This window comes from Anser anser (genome assembly GCF_964211835.1).
Source record: "Anser anser genome assembly, chromosome: 2".
NCBI classification, from domain to species: Eukaryota; Metazoa; Chordata; class Aves; order Anseriformes; family Anatidae; genus Anser; species Anser anser.
In genome coordinates this window covers 7,511,684-7,529,468 of record NC_139721.1, presented here as the reverse complement: position 1 = coordinate 7,529,468, position 17,785 = coordinate 7,511,684, and the positions used below count along the sequence as shown (strand labels likewise).

At 43.8% G+C, this 17,785-nt stretch overlaps 1 protein-coding gene and 1 long non-coding RNA gene across 9 annotated transcripts in view; one reads left to right on the top strand and one right to left on the bottom strand.

The window, feature by feature from the left end:
- ZFAT (zinc finger and AT-hook domain containing) overlaps window positions 1–13,907 on the bottom strand; it is a 91,253-nt gene extending 77,346 nt beyond the window's left edge. For 3 of the 8 annotated variants that reach the window (XR_014580276.1, XM_083825572.1, XM_083825573.1), the window contains exons 1-2: window positions 13,732–13,906; window positions 1,201–1,371 (exon numbers count right to left, since the gene is read on the bottom strand). Coding sequence is in view for 5 of the 8 variants with exons in the window: in XM_083825572.1 (XP_083681698.1) it covers window positions 1,201–1,371; window positions 13,732–13,750 (190 nt within the window). In the remaining 3 variants the exon portion in view is untranslated. Of the gene's footprint in view, window positions 1–1,200; window positions 1,372–4,491; window positions 6,427–13,731 lie in introns of those variants that run through there. The other 5 variants (XR_014580275.1, XM_083825575.1, XR_014580277.1 and 2 more) reach the window with 4 other exon arrangements.
- Window positions 1–17,785, top strand: part of LOC310894911 — a 391,370-nt gene that overhangs the window by 42,049 nt on the left and 331,536 nt on the right. The window lies entirely within an intron of this gene.

The window sequence follows — 17,785 nt, the reverse complement described above, 5'->3', positions numbered from 1 at the left end:
AGGAAACAAAAATTTAAGAAAGAAAGACGTATTCCATACGCCTGAAATACTCATTCTTTACAATTAAAATAAAATGAGAATAGCATTTTAAAATTGGATGCAGATCTAAAATTTATTCATCTTCTTCTAATGTGCCATTAATTTTAGGCACTGTGTGAAATGATGATCTGGTACAATTTTTTTCTCAACAACGATCTGAGGAGATAACAACTATAGCTTAATACTATATGACTATTATTAGAAATATCTTCTTATGTTGATAAAGTCAATAGAACTACTGAATTTTTCTTGGTAAGTAAAGGAAGAAATATCACACACATACATTAATGATAAAATACGTTTTCAAGTATGATATTAAGAGTGTAGGGTTTTTTTTGGTTGTTTTTTTGTTTGTTTTGCTTTGTTACTTATAAACACACATTTTTAAGATCCAGCAACCATAATTATTAGGTACTTTGGAAATCCTTGTAGGCATGTTGAAATAAGAGGTTTGCCAACTATATAAACCCATTGTTCAGTAAGGGTCTAAAAGAAGATATAATTAGAAAGTCTGAATTATTTTGAACCCATTGCTACCGTTACAAGGGATTGCAATTATAATCAGCTAAACACGGTCACAAATGTAACTGCTGCTGCTGCAGAGGAAAATCATTCTGCATAACTAACTCAACCTTTGACTACCAGATTTTTTTTTTAATTTCTTTACTAGTGCCAACACCAAAGCACAATTGTAAATTATGAATCATGCCACTGCCTTTTGGGACTAGAACTAATTAATATTATCTAAAACCCAACAAGCAAGGAGTTAAATTACTCAAAGCACGAAACCTCCAGACCTCCCCAGCCCACGGTGCCCTGGCTGCTTGCCTAAGAAAACTTAACCGTCTAGCACTAACAACACTCTTCCCACTCTTGTTAGGGCTTCAAATTAAAGCTGTAGGAAGCAGCCTTTGCTACACTTGACATTTAAAATTAATGGAGCACTGTAATCATCCCCTCTCACATGCTGAGTTTATCCACGTCCATCCCCTGATCTAATCTGCACTGACTGAAATTTAGGCTGGCAACGTACAGCGACCATCACAGAAATAAGCAATGTAAATCATTCCACACACAATGAAAACCCACCACGCCACGGGTTTCATTAAAAAAACGAAATTACTATTAGCAAATGACACATCATTCAATTTATCTAAGTACCTTCTCCATTTCTGTTTATGTTAGTTGGTGCTGTTAGAGGCTGGAGCGGAATAACGATGTCATCGACGTTAGTCCCTTCTTCTGTGTGCTTCTCAGAGACGTGAGACAATAGTTCTGACTGATTCGGTGAAAATAAGTTACAAAGCTTACACATGAAGATGGAACTGATCCCTGAAAAACAGATTTTAAAAGAGAAGTTAATATTTCCAAATTTTAGTCATTTATTCATACTACCACTAGATAACAGGCAGTGAGTATCACAGAATCACAGAATTGTAGGGGTTGGAAGGGACCTCCAGAGATCATCAAGTCCAACCCCCCTGCCAAAGCAGGTTCCCTAGAGCAGGCTGCCCAGGGAAGGCGTCCAGACGGGCCTTGAATATCTCTGGAGGAGACTTCACAACCTCCCTGGGCAGCCTGTCCCAGTGCTCCGTCACCCTCACCATGAAGAAATTCTTTCGCATGTTGGTGCGGAACTTCCCGTGCTCCATCTTGTGGCCATTACCCCTTGTCCTATCCCCACAAACCACTGAAAAGAGGTTGGCCAAATCCCTCTGTCTCCCACACCTCAGGTATTTGTACACATTGATGAGATCATCAAGAATAGCTAAAACAAAGAATATTACATCATTAAATGAAAGCATTCACAATAAATCACAAACAGAATTGAAGAAACAGTTAGACTTCTACCCAGATCTTCATAGGGCAAAAAACTTCACCTGACTCAAATCTTGGCAACAAGGAAGCAGGACGGACGAAGCCAGTTTTTGCCCTTTCAGCCTCAGACAATGTTACGATTTTTCACTTTTTTAAACATCTAATAAACAGAAAATTATATAAGATAAAGACATTGCCCAGTGTTGGAGTGCATCCTGTTGGTACAAACACTGAACATTTTATCCTTTACAAGGCAGTTCTGTGATGGAGACTCTGGGCTGCACGTCTAACACATGGTCCTGGACCTTGCTGTTCTTGAAGGAGCAGCCAACGAAGAACTACGTTAAAATATTTCTTGGTCAATGCTTTAAACTGATATTTTAGAGAATTTTTTAGACAAAATCTTTTTTTTTTTTTTAAGTTCAGTTCCAAAGTAGTAGAGGTATGATGTGAACACATAGACACATGAGAGTAAATAATAAAGAAGGGTTACTATCAAGTTAATAATTCAGAAAACTTCAACTAAAAAAGAAAAAAAGCTCACAAATTTTTGGCAGAGTTAATTTGGGATACTTTGTCTGCTTTCTAAGACTGCCGTCTGTAGTGGGTTTACGTGGCAAGGTTTTGGTAGCAGGGGGCCATAGGGGTGGCTTCTGTGAGAAGGATCTAGAAGCTGCCCCGTGTTAGGTAAGGGCCCCACTGCTGACCAGAGCCGAGCCAATAAGCGATGTTGTTTTGCGCCTCTGTGAGAGCACATTTAAGACAGGGGAAAAAAAACCGCTGCGCCACACACAGCAGCTGGGAGAGTGAGAGGAGTGAGGAACAGCCTTGCAGGCGCCAAGGTCAGTGAAGAAGGAGGGGGAGAGGTGCTCCAGGTGCTGGAGCAGAAGTGCCCTGTGGCCTGTGGTGAGGACCGTGGTGAAGCAGGCTGTCCCCCTGCAGCCCATGGAGTACCACGGTGGAGCAGGGTTCCACCCTGCAGCCCGTGGAGGAGACCACGGTGGAGCAGGTGGACCTGCACCGACGGAGGCTGTGGCGTGTGGAAGACCCCTGCCGGAGCAGATTCCAGGCTGGAGCCGCAGCCCGTGGAGAGGAGCCCACGCAGGAGCAGGTGACCTGGCAGGAGCTGCCGCCCGTGGGGGACCCAGGTTGGAGCAGTTTCCTCCTGAGGGATGGACCCCGTGGGACGGAGCCGTATCTGGAGCAGTTGTTGAAGAGCTGCTGCCTGTGGGCAGTCCACGCTGGATCAGTTCAGCAAGGACTGCATCCCGTGGGAGGGACCCCACAGCACAGGGGACGAGAGTGACTGAGAAGGAGCGGCGGAGAAGCAGCGCTATAGACTGACCATAACCCACATTCCTCCGTTCCGCTGCACCACTCGGGGGGAAGAGGGCGGATGGAGGGGGAAGGTGCTTTTGGTTTCTTTCCTTCGTTTCTCGCTTCTCTAGCTTGCTAGTAATAGGCAATAAATCTCACTATCTCCCTACGCTGAGTCTGTTTTGCCCATCACGATAATTACTGGGCGATCTCCTCGTCCTTATCTCAAACCTTGAGCCCTTTTCATCGTATTTTCTCCCCATTCCTCTTTGAGGAGGGAGAGAGAGCGGTTGTGGTGGAGCTCGGCCACCCACCTGAGTAAAACCACCACACCGTCATTCACTGTAATGTTTTGATTTTTCAACAGTCCCCGCTCCCTTCTATTTCCAGTAAAACCTAGTAACAGCCAGGAATCAATTTTAACAGCACGCTAGCTCCTCAGCTCTGTATATAAACCCCTGGCCCAGACATCAGTTTCAATTCCTCCTCTCCCTCTGTCCCCCTAAGGAAAACTAGGGACATATCCTCACTGAAATCAAACCAGAACAGCCAATACTATTTAAGGTACAAACTAATCCACAGGTTAGCCAGATAAGTACGGAAACAATGTGATTTTCTGTGAGCTTTGGGATGAATCTGGGGTGAAAGAGAACAAAGAAGCTGTACTTTGGAACCTAGTCCCAAAACAATCCCAAACCCCCTATTTGATGTTCTTCCCCTCCCTCTGTGACACACTAATTGTATGGTTCACCCCACTCCCGAAAAAACTTTTGAACGTTCAGAATAGCAGCGCTGGCTCTCATTTACAGCTGTTTGCAATGAAACTGTAACAAAAGCAAACTAATCCTTAGAAATAATACAACTACTTCAAAAATAAAAGGCAGAGTATGCCTTCATCTCTTAAAATAGCTCTGAAAAGCAGCCCAAACACTATTCCTGCCGTACAGAATATGCTGTATCCTACAGAGACACACAGCTATGTAAAACTTATAATATACTCAGCATGGTCTTTTGAGCTTGGTAGGGTTCCTTGTCAGGCATTCTGCTGTCTCGAGCACACACACATTTTTATTTTGGTTGCATTAAGTTTATAATGGAAATGTTCCTTTGAATCATTTCTGCTCTGGTTATTTAGCAGTATTCTTTTATTAAAAAAAGAATGATGCCTGTTATTAACCCAGTGGATGACGATTCTTCTGTCTAAATACGTGTTTAATGTTCCCACTACAAGACCTATGAGCATCTATCACAAAAGTTTAACCACGACTGAACGCTGAAATCCCACGATGCAGCGGACACTTCTGTTTTGAGGCTTACTTTGCCACTGTTTCTGCTTCCTGACCTTCCAGCTGCTTTCTCTGCAAGTTCATGCTCACTGCTTTGTGTCTCCTGTCTCCTCCTTCAACAGTTGTGCTCAGCGCTCATAAACCATTTTACTTCTTGTTCCTCCCGGCGAGGACCTGGAGAGGGGCTGAAAACCAGAAGAATGCCCAAAAGTCTGTTTTTTTCAAGTGCCTGATTATACAAACCTCAGCTTAAGGCTTTCCTAAGAAATTTGTGGGATTAACACCAAGTAATAAGAAAAATGGGAAACAATCGAACAGGAATAAAGCTGAAGACCAGAAGAGAACAGCCCAGGTGGCACAGAGCACATCAGAATAAAGGAGATGCATGCGCTCTACTTAGAAGTGAGATTGAAACAAAATGGAGGAAAGAAATGATTTTAGGAAGAATAACTGGAAAAGGAGGTCAGAATCCAGAGGATAAACTGTGCTGATCATGGGCCTAAACCACTAGATAAGGAATAAGCAAATGATAATTGATTAACTGTTTGCTAATTAGGTGGTATAGCAATAATAGAGCAATGAATTATAGGCAATTAAGTGTAAAAATCAAATAAGCAATAAGTCAATTAACTATGCAGGGAATCAATGATTAAGTAGTGGATAATTAATTATGTGGGAAATCAACAGAGCAATTAATTAGACAGCAATTAAATATGCAGAGAATGAAAGGAACAGTAATCAAGCGTGCAGGTAAACAAACAACAGGAATTTCAGCCAAAACCAATTTGGAGCATTCCAGTTAGTGAGCTCGCCTCGTATTAATTCATTATCTTCACTTTGCCCAGGTAAACCCTGCTAAATGTATCTTGAAATAAATATTACCAGTGACTTTCTTCTTACATGGAAAAGTGGCAAATTAAGCTATAATGTAAATGAAGCCTTTTTTTTTTTTTTTTCCCCCATTCTTCTGAAGATCTCAAGGTACTTCTTAAATAGACAAAAAAAAAAATATGTTATACCGAGCATGTAGACAGAGAAGGGAGATTACACACGGATTACTGAAGACAAATAGGGAGCTGCAGACTAGGCTCCCCTGTTCCCAGTCCCCTTCCCAAAGTATGAGAGAGTCTGTCCTCTTTTTCTTTAAAGCAGTAATATTAGAAGAATTACTGAAAATAGAATGATTTATGCAAATATGTTATTTTATTGCCATATATGCTTTTGATCATTATATGACAATAACTAAAGAGTTAATTTTAACGAGTCACAAACTTTCCTTTAGCACAAAACACAGTCTGGAGGTTTATTTGTTGTTGGTGGTGGTTTTTTGTTTGTTTTTAATATTTGTTTTCACAATGAACACAAAGAAAGTAAACAAAAGGGAGATTTGCCATCTGTATTTGTATGCCAAAAATCATTCTAATGTATCCAAAACTCTCAGCACACTTTTAATACAGACAATATTTAAAAACTTCCATAGTAGTGTTCTGAAACAGCTAAAAGGAACTAGAACTTCATAGATAAATACAAAAATAAAAATAAAAGTTCACTTGATAGCTAGTGGCCCGAGGAATAAGAAATTTGACCAAGAATTTTCTGGACAAAAAAAACCCAACAACTTATATTTAAGATGCTCGGTCGTATCACCCAACAGGCAGGTCCAAAATGCTGCTTCCTCTTTGCCACTCACCTTTTCCAACTCTGGGATAAGTCATGTCATAGCATGTAGGACTTGTGGCAAAATCAATTACTAGGTGAGTTATTTATTTTTTTTAAAGGTTCTCTACTTAAAACCTTTTAGAAGCAACTATATGAAAGTCCTTCTGTTGCGCATCAGCAAGGAAACAGGACATAGTGAGCCAAGAAACATCAATTTCTTTAAAAAAGATCTCATTCTTTTTTCAGTTTTAAGGACACGTGGGAAGTGAGAGTTGGCTTCATTAAGGTTATCTGATCGGGGACATTGTCAGTGTGAAGGTCAGTAAGTTAATGGGAGAGATGATGAACAGGAACACAGACACAAACCTGGCAGCCAACGCACAACACAGTCGATGCCAAGGACCAAAATACTCCAGCTACTAAATGATGGGCCACCAAGAAAGCGCAGGCACAGCTGTGGAGAAGGCCACCAGGACTTTGGAACTGGTAAGAAAAGGGAAAGGAGGAGCGGGAAGACTTGGGATATTTGAGGAGGGTCTGCGGGACAATACGAAATGGATGAAGGAACGTTTACATGGAGGGGGAGGAACGGAAAACGGCATAAAAGGGACCTGTTGTGTGAAAACTCTCACCAGGCAGCATGCTTGTCGGACCAGGCCCTGGCCTGATCACTGCTGTCTGTCCTACGTCTCATTAAATCCTTTCCCAAGAGCCCCTCCGTGTAACCTCACTGTCCAGCCCACCTGAGTGAACCCCGTAGTCTTTGTGCACCGGGTGAGAAAGCCCCTGGAACCGCAAGGCTGCTACCAGCAGCAGCTGCTCCTAACAGCCCCCGACAACAGCAGCGTTGTTTCTGATTTTCCTCCAACAAGTTTCACTTCCTCACATTGCGTGCTACCCTCAAATCTCCAAACCCACGCTTACAAAACCAGCTGCACTTGTGGACGAAGGGAAATCAGTTCCCACCCAAATATATCTTGGCACTAGAGTGTAGTGAGAGATAACCAACTGCCTAAAACCAGCACTAACTTCAAAATATTTCTAAGCCGATTATTAGTATAAAAGAAAAACTCCTGATATCTAACAGCTGATGGGTGTCTACAAGGAGCTAACATAAACGTTACAATAAGCAAATTGTAGCTTCATCTACTGGCAAAGCACAGCACTACCTGGGGATACAAACGAGCTTATAAAAGATACTCATGTTACTTCAGTACCTGACCTGGTCACTATCTTGCCACTTCTCCCTGTCCTGGGCTATGTTCCACCCTGAAACCTGCAAGCATTCAGTCACGGCAGTATTAACCGCAAGCTGTCTTTACGCAATAGAGTTAGATTTATGACACAAAACATTGTAATTGCACACCAACGTGACAATTACTGAGAAAACGTAAGGGTTTCTGCTTAAGTTCCAAATGCAATAAAAACAATACTGCCTATCGTATCAGAAGGGGGGCGCAATTCTTCCCGTAAAACTATCGTTTTTATTAAAGATCTCTTCCTATACAAACGCTGAGTACGTAAGGTATCATAATGTCCCAGAAAAATAAACAATCCTTTTCCTTGGTAGCTTCTTTAGGGAGAAGTATTCAAATACTGAGATAACAGTTAACGTGAGAGCAACTTGTAAAAAGACAGTAACTTGTGCTTAACACAGGCGGAATTATTCCTCAGTATAAAAAGTTGCTTGAACCGCACATAAAGGAATTGGCACAGCCAGTGCACTCAATTCTGATGCCTTTGCTAATGCCAAATATATTGACAGTATTTTTTCCTGGGCATCAGATCTTATTACTCTGTGCATGTCACGCTTTTTCCGTTTTCAATGATATTTCAAATATATGAAATTTTGAAAACCATATTAGAGAGTAATATGTTTTTATTGCTTCACAGAAAGGACACTTTTTTGTGTTTTAATTAAAATCTACTTTAATCTGTTTGAAAAGAAAACAATTTTCTAAAATACTCTGAAATGCATGATTACATGTTCTTAATACCTTCAGGTAATCAGCGCTATTTCATAATTCCTGTAAAAATGGAAGTAACCCTCAGCTGCATTTTTCTATCTCAAAAAAAAAAAAAAGATGTCTAAATGAATGCAAGTTTTGATTCCATATGCTTTGGCTCCAAAAAGCTATAATTTAGCCATCGGTTTATTCCCTAGACCTCTTCCTCCACCTTACAATATTTCAGTTATCATTTTAATAAAGACAGTAGTATAGACTAATTTTATTTCTCTTCATCTGATCGAATTAAAAAAATCAATACTTGTTTCCTGCTGTTTTCTAAATTATGATTCACCAAGAACCATTGGGGGGGTGGGGGTTATAGCATATCTGCAAATGAAAAGCATGATCCTCACGAAGCGTTTAAAAAAAATAAAACCTGTATAAAACATCCCAAAACGTCGCAGGGAGGTTGTGGAGTCTCCTTCTCTGGAGATATTCAAGGCCCGTCTGGATGCCTACCTGGGCAGCCTGCTCTAGGGAACCTGCTTTGGCAGGGGGGTTGGACCCGATCATATCTTGAGGTCCCTTCCAACCCCTACAATTCTGTGCTTCTGCGATCCCACTGCCTGTTATTGTTTGGGAGCAGCGGCACAGTAGCATCCCCCAGAACCCCTCTAAAATGGCTAAGTGCACTCAGGTCCACAACTAACAAAACAACTGCACCAAAAGCAGCAGGCCAGAGAGAAGACAGCGGTTTTAGGTTTTCTCTTTATTTTTAGTTTAAGGTTTCCCTTCACCTGAACCCCAACTCGTGTTAGCAACTGGTTTTGTGCAATTTGCCAGTGCAGGACGACCGTGGAGGACGAAACCTGCAGCACAGCACGGCTTCTGAGGAAAAGGACACCTGGCCGTGTCTGTTTTCACTTCTAGCTGCTTGCTAAGGTGGGAATAATTTAATTAATTATTACACACCACAAACATTTTTCATTTTGATGCAAGAGAGAAAGTTATAGAACCGTAGCTATACGAGACATTCCTGTAAACAACTAAAGCACACTGAGATCATACTAATTTGTATTGATTTTAAGGTAAATGTAATCATGTGCATTCGTCACCTTTTCCTAAGACAACCAGAAGTTCGCTTTCCAAGGCAAACTATGTCTCTAGAGGCTCTCAGATGTTAGAGAGGTATACAGTATAAGAATAAATCACACTGAAGTGTGTGAATATATTTGGTTAATATATAAACTGCCTTAAAAAAAAAATACAAATATAGCAAGGACAGAAAAAGCAAAAGCTGTGGAAAAAAAGCAGCAGTTACAGGGGTGCTATTAACCCCCTGGAACATGAGTGCTGTGAGCTGGGCTGACAGCTTCATCTCTGCCTACAGGAGCATTACAAGCTGAGGAAAGAACACGGAGAAGCAACGGGCGTCATCCAACCCAAAACTTATTACGGAAAAGTTTTGGAATTGAAGACCGAAGCAAGCGCAACAGGCCACGAAGATCAAAGAGACTCGCCTTGAAGTGGTAAAGTCGATTTTCAAATTAAGGATAACACAGAAAAAAGACTTTAACGTGAAACGAGAGCACAGAGTCGAGACAAACTGTTGTTTTTGTCTTCCATTTCTTTGTAGTTGCTTTAAGAAAGGAAAAAAGAAATCCACATGCTGCAGCAGTAACACGCTACACTTAGTAAAGTGTCAAAACCAGAACGCTGAGCTGTAAATGAGGATGTTGACAGATACACATCCAAACGGGTTTCTGATAAATATTCTTCTAACACCGGTGGGATACCACAGCCTGCAAATAAAAATTGAAGAGAAAAGAAAGTAGGAAAGTAGCTGGTTGTGAAGCAGTGCCCTCTGTTAGCTGAGGCATAGCACTAGCCCCAGCTAACAGGCCATTTCAACGAGGAACGCAATCTCTGCAGGTGGAAACTCCGGCACTGTGCAGAACAGCAGCGGCAGGACCACATCAGCAACAGCCTGACCACGACAGCAGGAATGGCCCTGGCACACCGAAGGAGACAGGAGAAGTTACAGAGAGGAGAAACAACACCCGTTAGGTTTCAATTATCCTTTTGCAAATGCCAGGTCAGGACAGGAGACCAAGATTAAATATTTAGACACCGTGAACGGCTGCTTCGCCCAGCAAGCACGCAAGAGGAGAAAAGGTTTGGGATGTGTAACCCTCCTTGGGCCTGCAACCACAGTTAAAGAAGGACTCAGAAATCCTGGACAGGAGTGATAAAAAGCCAAACATTTAACTTCAACAATATGACCACGTGAACCATATAAAGATTAAAAGCATCTTTAAGAGAACAAAAGCAAACCACAAAAAGGGCTCCAAAAAGAGCTAAATCACCATGAAGATTATTTAAAAGCACTGAACTTGATACTAATTATCAAAGCTTTTAGAAAGGCCAAGAAAAAAATATATATGTATCGCCTAGCATAGCACATAGCAGTGAAGAAGCTTTAGAAGAAAACATTCTCGGAAAAGAAATGAGGAAAACAAACAGACTGTAAATGGTGACAAATTAAGAAATAAAACCACAGTAAAGCAGGTCAATGAGGATTATTTTAGCAACGTGAGAAATAAGAAAGCAGAATGCAGCTTTTTTTTTTTTTTTTTTAAACACCTCACCAATAACAGACCTGCCTGAAAGCCCAAAGTAATCTGTGTATGAAAGGAGCCTTCAGAGGAGGTAAGTCCCTAGCAAAATAAGCTTTTCAATTTACTTTCACTCCATAAGGGCTTGGAGAGGTTTCCATGAAAGCTCCCTTGACAATGGCAAACAGTTTAAAGACAGCCTCAAAATCAAGGTAAGAAGTGCACTACTCTAAAACAAAAACCTAAGAGGCACAATACACAGCCCTACAACGAGATGGTCCTAAACCACAGACCAACAAAGCAAACCAAACACCACAGCTTATTGCTGCAGAGGTCCATTTTCAGCTTAGAACTCGGGATGCTTTAACTTGAAAATCTAAAAGAAGGGGGAAAAAAAGTTCTTTTAATGGTATAAACGTAAGTACAGCCAACAACACAGCACAGTTCGGTAGGAGCTGCAGGTGAATAAATCAGAATCCTCCTAGCTGGGAAGGAGGGACCGGAGGATAGGGAAAGGCAGAGAGTTATGAAGGAGGAGATGAAACCTCTGACACCTGGCGGCACTAAGGGACAGGGCTTACTGAAGGGCTGCAGTAGGCCAGGCTGCTGTTGGACACGGGGATCTTGAAGGACTTTTCTGAGCTAAGGGACTCCAGGACCCCGCTGTCTGCTCACGTTAGCGCATCTGCCCCCACTGCTGTGTTGGAAGAAGAAAAGAACAAACAAGGGGAGGCACTTCTGGGGCTCTAAGGTGGGCGCACATCTGTAGGGATAGCAATGTAGTAGACAAAGCCTTGGAATTATTTGACACAGTGGTTTGACATTGTCATCTCCAATGAACAGGTAGAGAAAGGAGGGAGTAACAGGCCGCAGTACTGCTTTTTGACAGATGCGCCAACTTCGGGCAGTTAACTTGAGTTACGAGCAGACTGGGTATCACAAATTACATCGCCTTGCTTCAGAGCTGTCCAAGATACCACCAGAAAGCAGAACCTGCCTCGTGCCTCGTTGTGAAGCTGCCCCAACAGGGAAAAGGCACAAAGCTCTTACTCCTCTCCTCTGTCTGAAGCACATCCTTCCATTCTCACAATACCCCAAAGCATTGTATTTCACCTCTGCATTACTAAATTTGTCAAAAAAAAAAAAAAGACTTTAAAATTACTGATGTTTAATCAGTGAAGGCAGATATATGTGTATGATATTTTTTTATTAGTTTTTACACACACTAGCTTTCTGTAACTTTTTCCAGAAGAATTTGTAAAGTTCTTCAAAAGAAGACACCCCCTACACACACTTATGTTGCCTAGAGTATAAATTCAGGACTGGATTAAAAGGGATCTTCTATTAACAAGTTTAGACCACTACCAAAGGCAACAAGTCTTCTCCACAAATGGCTCTGTATGAAAACATAATAAAATAAAGAAGCTTATCCGCAGCAGTTCAGAATAATCAATATATCAAACATATAAACAAAGTAGTTTTTCCATCATTTAAAAAGATACATGTCCATAAACACCGTCTTTTTTAACGTTCTAAGATCGCCCTCATGTGGTGAAATGCAACACTGCAGGAGTCCCCACAAAAATACACTAGGTTATAGCACTGTAATACCCAAAACATTTGGAAGCCCTCAGAGAATGAGCACAGAGGATGCACTCAGCCATCACCTTCAGGATGATCTGGCTGAGATGCTCTGAACCTGGCTTCTGGAAGCACACCCAAAGGAAACGCTCCCTTTGGGTGCAGCATCTATCGGGCACCGGCCCCTCACAGCACTTCTGGGTTCAACTCCTCTCACAGTGCTCATTTTATTAAGACAAATGTACTTGAATAAATGAGGAATTATTATTAGTAGTAGTAAGAGAATTAGTTTCCCATCTAAATCACAGAATCATAGAATAATTAAGGTTGGAAAAGGCCTCCAAGATCATCTGGTCCAACCATCCCCCTACCACCAATGTCACCCACTAAACCCTGTCCCTAAGCACCACATCCAACCTTCCCTTGAACACCCCCAGGGACGGTGACTCCACCACCTCCCTGGGCAACCCGTCCCAGTGCCTGACTGCTCTTCCTGAGAGAATATAAAGTGGTCCTGGAATGCTTTTACAAAATAGTACTCAGGCAACACAACACTTGTTGGGTATTCCGCTGTTTAGATTCAAGTTATTCTCCTGTTCCCTCTCTGGCATAAAATTCTGAGCTGTATTGTCTATGAACACTGCCCAGGAGAGCCAGAAATAATCTGGGATTCTAAATATCAATTAAAAATTCATCTCCAGGAATGACAGCTGAAAGCTAGATGTCAGTCTACAGGGCAATTAACCGGCATTAAAGCATTGCAACATCACCTCACAAACCCGTACAACAAACACAGGGTTGTGAAACGCAGACAGCACATACACAGTATTATGTTGGCTGTCACGTCTGTGTTAATTCCTTTTTTAGGGACATGGTTTATGGGTGATGTTGGTGGCAGGGGGGTGGTTGGACCAGATGATCTCGGAGGTCGTTTCCAACCGTAGCGATTCTATGACTCCGCACGTAAATCCCCACAAAACCCTAACCAACACACGAAGGTGACAGAGCAGTGCCAGAACTCAGCGTTAACTATCACACCCCGCTGAATACTGGGGACACAACAGCTCCGGCGAGCGGCCGAGGACAGCCGAGAGCAGCTCAGGTCCGCTTCAGGACCCGCCGTGCCTCAGCCGCCCCTTCCCCCAGCGGCTCCCTCAGAGCCGCATCACCTCGGCGAGCGCGTAATCCTTCCGCCGCCCCACTGCCCCGCGCTGCACCCCGCTGCTCCCCGACCCTTTTCGAGCAGCCCCGGCCCCCCGTCGCCCTCAGCGGCAGCGCGATGGCTGATAAGGGTGGGCAGGGGGCGGCGGCTGCCCGCCTTCCTCGGGGGACTACTTTCTCACGCGGAGGGGTACGCGCGCCGGGACTATTTTCCTCCCCCCTTCCCTCAGCGCTCGGCGCCTGTCAGCGGCCCCGTGCGCGCTCCCCCGCCCGGCCCGGCCCCGGCCCGGCCCCGGCCCCGCTCACCTGCAGCCGCAGCCTCCATCACCGGGCGGGGAAAGGGGCTGGGGGCGGCGGCGGGAGGAGCGGGGAGGGGGGCAGCTGACCGAAACCCCAACGGCGCGGCCTCGTCGGGAAAGGGAAGAGCCCAAATTTTTTTAAAAAAAAAAAAAAAAAAAACCGCTCCGAGCCGCGCGGCCCTTCCTCCTTTAAAAAAATAAATAAAATTATTTTGATGGATTTGGGGCGGCGGGGGGGGGGGAAGAGGGGGGGGGTAAGGCTAGCCAAGCGGCGGGTTATGGCGAATCTGCGGCGCCCGACACGGCGGCTTCTTCCGCAGCGACGGGGGGCGGGGAGGGGGAGAGGGCGGGGCCCGAGGGGGGGGAGGAGGGGGGCGCGCGCGCTCCGCCCAACGGCTGAGGGGCGACCGTTGGGCGGGGCGCGCGCGGCGCCCTCCCCTCAGGCGGAGCGAGGGCTCCCGGCTCCCCTTAGATCACCTCAAAAGCTTCTGTATGTTACATTTACGTCCATTTAGTTTAAAAACGATGGAAAAAAAAAAAATCATAGTTTATAAGAACACGCGTGACAAAACTGGAAACCCAGTGGCTGATAATACTGCCTCACGTATACTGGAACGTATTTGTACAAGTTTAACCAAAAAATTCCACAATGTTAAAGGATCTGTAAATAAACACTAGTTCTTATGGGTGTTTCACATACTGTTTACGACTGTGCTGTGTTTTGTAAATTTATTTTTTACGGGAATGTGCCTCAAAAGTTACACACGCCTTAGCCATACTTCATCATGTGTTAGCTATGGTGAATCACACAATTTTTTTCACTCAGCTCCAAAGTTTTTATTCAGATAGTAAGTTATTTCTTTATTATTTTTTTTTTATTATTCTTGAAAGGAGCCTGATGACAGGTATTTCCATGAGGGAATGGCCTCAAGTTGCAGCAGGGGAGGTTCAGGTTGGACATGAGGAGGCATTTCTTCTCAGAAAGAGCAGTCAGGCGTTGGGACGGGTTGCCCAGGGAGGTGGTGGAGTCACCGTCCCTGGGGGTGTTCAAGGAAAGGCTGGACGTGGTGCTTAGGGACATGGTTTAGTGGTGGCATTGGTGGTAGGGGGATGGTTGGACCAGGTGATCTTGGAGGTCTTTTCCAACCTTAATGATTCTATGATTCCATGACAAAATGCAACAAGTTACATCGGAGTACTCACAAACACCCACTTTTACCTCACGTTTTTCTGTTTTATTGCTTTTCTGCTTTGTTTCTACGCTAATAATCACCAAAGATCAGTTTTATCACCTTCACTCTTAAATCATCATAAATGTTGTACGTATTCAATATTAATTAACTTAGTATTGAACTCCAGTGTCTGTCACTGTAATTAATTTCAGTGCAAATGACTTCACAGAAATTGCATTATCCTTCCTAAACATTGATGATATTATATTATCTATTTGATTTTTTTGTTGTTGTCATACTGCAGATGTATTCAATTAAGCATAGAGAGCAAAACTTGTGAAAACAAGAATTAATTTTGGCATTAACTCCAGTAATAAACCTAAATAATTTCCTGTTGTAAGAGAAATAATGAATACATATTTACTGAGAAGTTGCCTTTAAAATAACTTACAAATATCGCTGCTTACATGGCATCGTGACAAGCAAAATTCAGCCACAGGCAGAAGGCCTCAAAACCTATATATTCCTTAGGCCAGTTTTTAATTTAGAAAACAGTTCTATAATGATCCACATTTTCTAAATACTGCCTCCAGAGCCCCAAACCCAATTCACCACAATTCTGGGACTGAGCCATCTCTCCCATCACTTGGGCATTTTATTCCATCGTAATGCCAAAAATTCTTAGTTGCAAGAGCGATCGGTCTCGGTGGTCTTTTTGTCTTTGTGGAAGCAACCTCTGTACTACCACCATGTCCTTAAAGACGGTCGGGCTGATGTCTGCAATTTTCCTCTTTGCATTACTTTTTTTTTCCTAGGACTTTGAAAGAATTGGGATTTTTATCCTAACAACCAGCTTCACAATTTTATCCTGTAGTTATTCTTGTAGGTGTCTTCTGGCCTCCAAAGAAAAACCCGTAACAGGTAAGGATTCATCAAAGCCAATGCCCTTAGATTGCATCTAAGAAGACAGAACAAACTACAACGCTGTAGCCAAAAGGAAGAAGGGTCCCTGTGACTTAAGCCACCAGTGCCTATGGAAAGCGCACTGTTGCCCGATGACTTACAGCAGTGGGGCAAGATGAACGCACAAAAGATGAAAACTACTGGAAACTCCAAAACAGCACAAAAGACACGTCCAAACACCGCATCTGCCTGTCAGGAAAACCCAGGACACTCAGGACACGTGATGGGAACTCATCTGCCGTGTCACCACAGGAAGTTCAAGCGTCCTGGTGCTTATGAGTATGGAAGGACAAGTGTGAGGAAATGAAATAATTTTGTTGCAAAACAAAGTCACCTCTCCTAGCTGGTGCCGTATTCTGTTTTGTTACGCTGCCCGCAGCCTCACAGCGCACTGCACACTGTCAGTCTCTACAGATGCCGTGTGAAAGGACAGGAGGGCTGCTGCCAAGGAGGGCTCCGCCACAGACACACTGAGCCTTAGCCCTAGCAGAAAGGCTTGGAGAAGCTGTACTGCACGAATGTTCACCCACCGATGCTTCTCTGGAATGACTTTCATAAGAGAGCTAATACAGAAATGCAGCGGGGTTTTTTTTGTGTTTACATCAGGGGCCCAAATACAAGGCATCAGAGAAGGAAAAGACGACCCTTACGTGAGCTGCGGACACATACCTCTGCTAACTTTTCTCCTCTGATCGGAATGACAGAGCAACATTTTAGCAGGATGGATATCCTGACCTGATGACAAGAGACATTTAGGATTATGCTTTTGTCTTTAGCTGCCTTGACTCCCACTTCTCACTTTCTGGACTCCAGCTTCACGTGCCCTTTTTTGTCCTTCCTGCCATCCCTGCTTGTCTCTGTATCCGCCAGCTTCTGGAGAACGTTTTCTGCTTGGAGCAATAAAGATCAAAGCACGTGCGTGCTCAGACACTCACCTCCCCTGAAAGGAAGGGCTTGTGCTCTTTTTAGGACATGAGTAACATTCATCCTTACCTTGGCATTGAAAGAACATTCTCTGGTCCTTGAGTCACCAAGCCTCACAACAGCAAGTAGGGTGGACTCTCCTGCCAAGAAAAGTGCTTGTCCCAAGTCTCTCACATAGTCAGAGCCGCTGCTTGAGCATCAACACCGCACATGGTGTGTTGCTGCTTCCATGCGGTTATTTCGTACAGCTCTGCTTCGCACAATCAGAAGCCTGCGTTAATAAATGCTGCTTCTTTACCAAGGATGAAAGAGAAGGAAAAAAAATCAGAGCTGGAGCTTTGGTGTCTGGCCTAGTCAAAATGTTTTGGGAGCTCTGTCAGAGGTCAGGAGAGAAAGAGAGAGGTGCTGTGAGGGTGCTCGGCCAGGCCACGGAGCCAGATTAAAGCAAAGTCTTTGCAGCTCTGACTCACAGCGTCCACAGCCTAAGCAAGAATACCCTCGGGTGCTTCCAGAAATTCCACCGCACGCTGTCGTATCAAAACCCACATCATTCGGGTGCGTTTCAGTGGCACCCTCTGAAAACGGAGGAGCACTGCGGTCTGTGCATCAGGTCACGCCCTGCAAGGCACTACGGTCCCTGCGCCCTCATCCCGTCCCTCACCTCCTGAGGGAATCTGACCCTGGCCTGTTTGCTCAGCTCTTTCTGCCCTACTTTCCCTGTTTACTAAACACACGATCCGCTCTCTACCCGCTCGTGCCTCACCTGCCTATCTCCTTGTCTGACCCCATTTGCTACCTTTCTTCTCTCAGTCCCAGTTTTGTTCACAGGTGTATTATTTTCCTCAAAGGCTTTTTCCAGGTACTTTCTGCAGTTACTCTCTTGCCCCAGCTCTTGTCTAGCCACTCTCAGGTAAGTTCCTGTACGCACCAACGTTTCTCCAAGTACGGCTGCCAGCTCTCTTCAGTCCCCTGTGCGGTCTCCTGTTTTAGCCACCATGTCTA